The sequence below is a fragment of the Coptis chinensis genome, chromosome 4, assembly GCF_015680905.1.
Source record: "Coptis chinensis isolate HL-2020 chromosome 4, ASM1568090v1, whole genome shotgun sequence".
Classification (NCBI taxonomy): domain Eukaryota; kingdom Viridiplantae; phylum Streptophyta; class Magnoliopsida; order Ranunculales; family Ranunculaceae; genus Coptis; species Coptis chinensis.
The window spans coordinates 71,563,033-71,565,366 of record NC_141459.1 but is presented as its reverse complement, the minus strand read 5'-3'; the positions used below and the strand labels follow the sequence as shown (position 1 = coordinate 71,565,366).

Here is a 2,334-nt window from a genome sequence, read left to right as displayed (position 1 = left end):
ACTCGTGTTGGAAGTAACTCCCCATTTGCATTACGAACCATTATAATCCCAGATTTTTTTGGTACTACATGAATAGGACTAACCCATTCACTCTCAGATATGGGATAAATGATTCCAGTATCCAGTAATCGTAAAATCTTTTCTCACACTACTTCTTTCATAGCGGGATTTAAACGAAGTTGTGGTTCTCTAGAAGTCTTAGAATTCTCTTCCAAATGAATCCTGTGTGTGCAAATCTTTGGATCAATTCCTTTTATATCATCAAGAGATCAACCAATTGCAGAGCAATGTTCTTGAATTACTCTAATCAGATGCTCTTCTTCCTTTTTTGGTAACTGGGATGAGATGATGATGGGATGGGTGCCATTATAATAAAGATAAATATATTTTAAGTCGGGAGGGAAAGTTTTAAGGTCAGATGTAGGTGATTTGGGTAACAAGGTTTCCACAGGGTTTTGTTCTTCCACAGTAAACACTTGGGCTGGTGAGTTCTCCTTATGTTTAGGTAGATCATCTTCTGAATTCTACAAGGTAACGGATGCCAAGTTGTTACTGGTATCTTCCATATAATGATCTATGTCGTAATCAGAGTCTCCAAAGGATAAGAATTGATGCACATAATTTTCTTGAAAAGTTTTGTCGCAATATTCTTGGACGACATTTTCTATCATACTCACTTCTCCATCTAATTCCTCTTCCATTTGTTGCTTCATCATCTTAAAAACATTAACTTCCACTGAAAGATTTCTGAAAGACATGGTCATAGATCCATTACGGCAATTGATAAGGGCATTGGTTGTTGCCAAAAAATGATGCCCTAAAATAATAGGTATGGAATCATGAACTGCTTCGGTGTCAAGGATGATGAAATCCACAGGGTAGTAAAAATATTTTACTTTGACTAGAACATTTTCAACTATGACTTTTGGGTATTTGATGGAGCGATCGGCTAGTTGTAATGTCATAGTTGTAGGTATAAGCTCGTGAAAACCGAGTTGTTTGAATAGGTAGTATGGAAGGAGGTTAACACTTGCTCCAAGATCGAGCAGAGCAGTAGTTATGTACTTATCTCCTATAGTGCAAGGAATGGTCAGACGACCAGGATCTTTATACTTGATGATTCCATTGGTTTCTGTGAGGGATGGAAATTGTTTTGTAAGGATGGTAACTTTTGAAATGTTAGTTCTTCTTTTATTGGTGCACATATCCTTGAGAAATTTGGCATGTTTGGGTAAATGTTTGATGGCATCTAGAAACGGTAGATTTATGGTTAGATTCTTCAATGTCTCTTTGATTTCATCAAAATTTTCATCATCCTTGGGTGTCATCAAGCATGCTGGAAAAGGTGCCTTTGGTTTATATTTCATAACTGGGTCATATGCGTGAGATGATGGTTTAAGAACAGGAATATCCATAGGGACATTTGGAGGTATCTATTTTTCAGATTCTGGTTCTGGTAATATTGGTACTGTATTGTAATGGGTAGTCTTTAGGCAAGACTACTCTATTGTCAACTATTTTGCCAGAACGCAAAGTTGTGACTGCTTTGATCTCTTATGATTTAGGAGTTTCATTTTGATCATTGGTAGCTTGTTTTTATCTTTGATGTAACAGATGGATTGTTTATTTTATGGTTATCATGATATGTGTTTGTTGTTGCATCAAAGATAGCATCATCTCGGATGTTTTATCTAACGGAACACTAGTAGGTTGGGTAACTAGAACTAGGCCTCTTTGGTTGTTGATTGGTGGATTTTTGTAGTTTTGGTTAAAATTGGATAGAACCATTGCTCTATTATGATTGTGGGTGTAGGTACCTTATCCTTGTCTAAACTAATTGAATGTATTTTATGGTTTGACATGATTTGTGAACCCTGGAGGTGGTTGGGTTTGTGGATTAGTAATTCATTGAAAATTTGGGTGTTGCCTCCATGGTGTATTTGGTACATTAAAAGCACAAACTTCTTCTGATTGAAGTGATGCAATGTTGTAGAGTAAGGGACAATGGGTAGATACGTGATTTAAATCGAAATAGAAAGTGCATGGTGCTATATCAATGTTCATGACTGGTTGAGGAGTATGGCCTTTTTGTTTGGTTGCGAGGGCATCTATCTTTCTTGTGAGGGTTTTGATTAGTGTTCTAATCTCTGGATCAGATTTTACCTCAAAGATACCATTGCCTTTAAAGGTACTGGGTTGGGATGTTCTAGAATTGTTTGTGTTGCCCCAATGAGTACTCTTTTCTGCTTGGTTCTCAAGAAAGGTTAGAGCTTCTATAGCATCTTTATCTAAAAAGTTTTCATTACTCAAGATGTCTAGTGTGACTTTGTGTTC

At 36.6% G+C, this 2,334-nt stretch overlaps 1 protein-coding gene across 1 annotated transcript; it reads right to left on the bottom strand.

The window, feature by feature from the left end:
- Window positions 1-524: 524 nt before the first annotated feature.
- LOC147504656 (uncharacterized) lies at window positions 525-1,415 on the bottom strand. The gene has a single exon (XM_086605301.1). The coding sequence runs from the start codon at window positions 1,413-1,415 to the stop codon at window positions 525-527; it is 891 nt and encodes a 296-aa protein (XP_086461427.1).
- Between the last annotated feature and the right edge of the window lie 919 nt (window positions 1,416-2,334).

Bases quoted from the DNA above. Each gene is read 5' to 3' on its own strand.
- LOC147504656 (XM_086605301.1), bottom strand. From the start codon at position 1,415: ATGGATATTCCTGTTCTTAAACCATCATCTCACGCATATGACCCAGTT.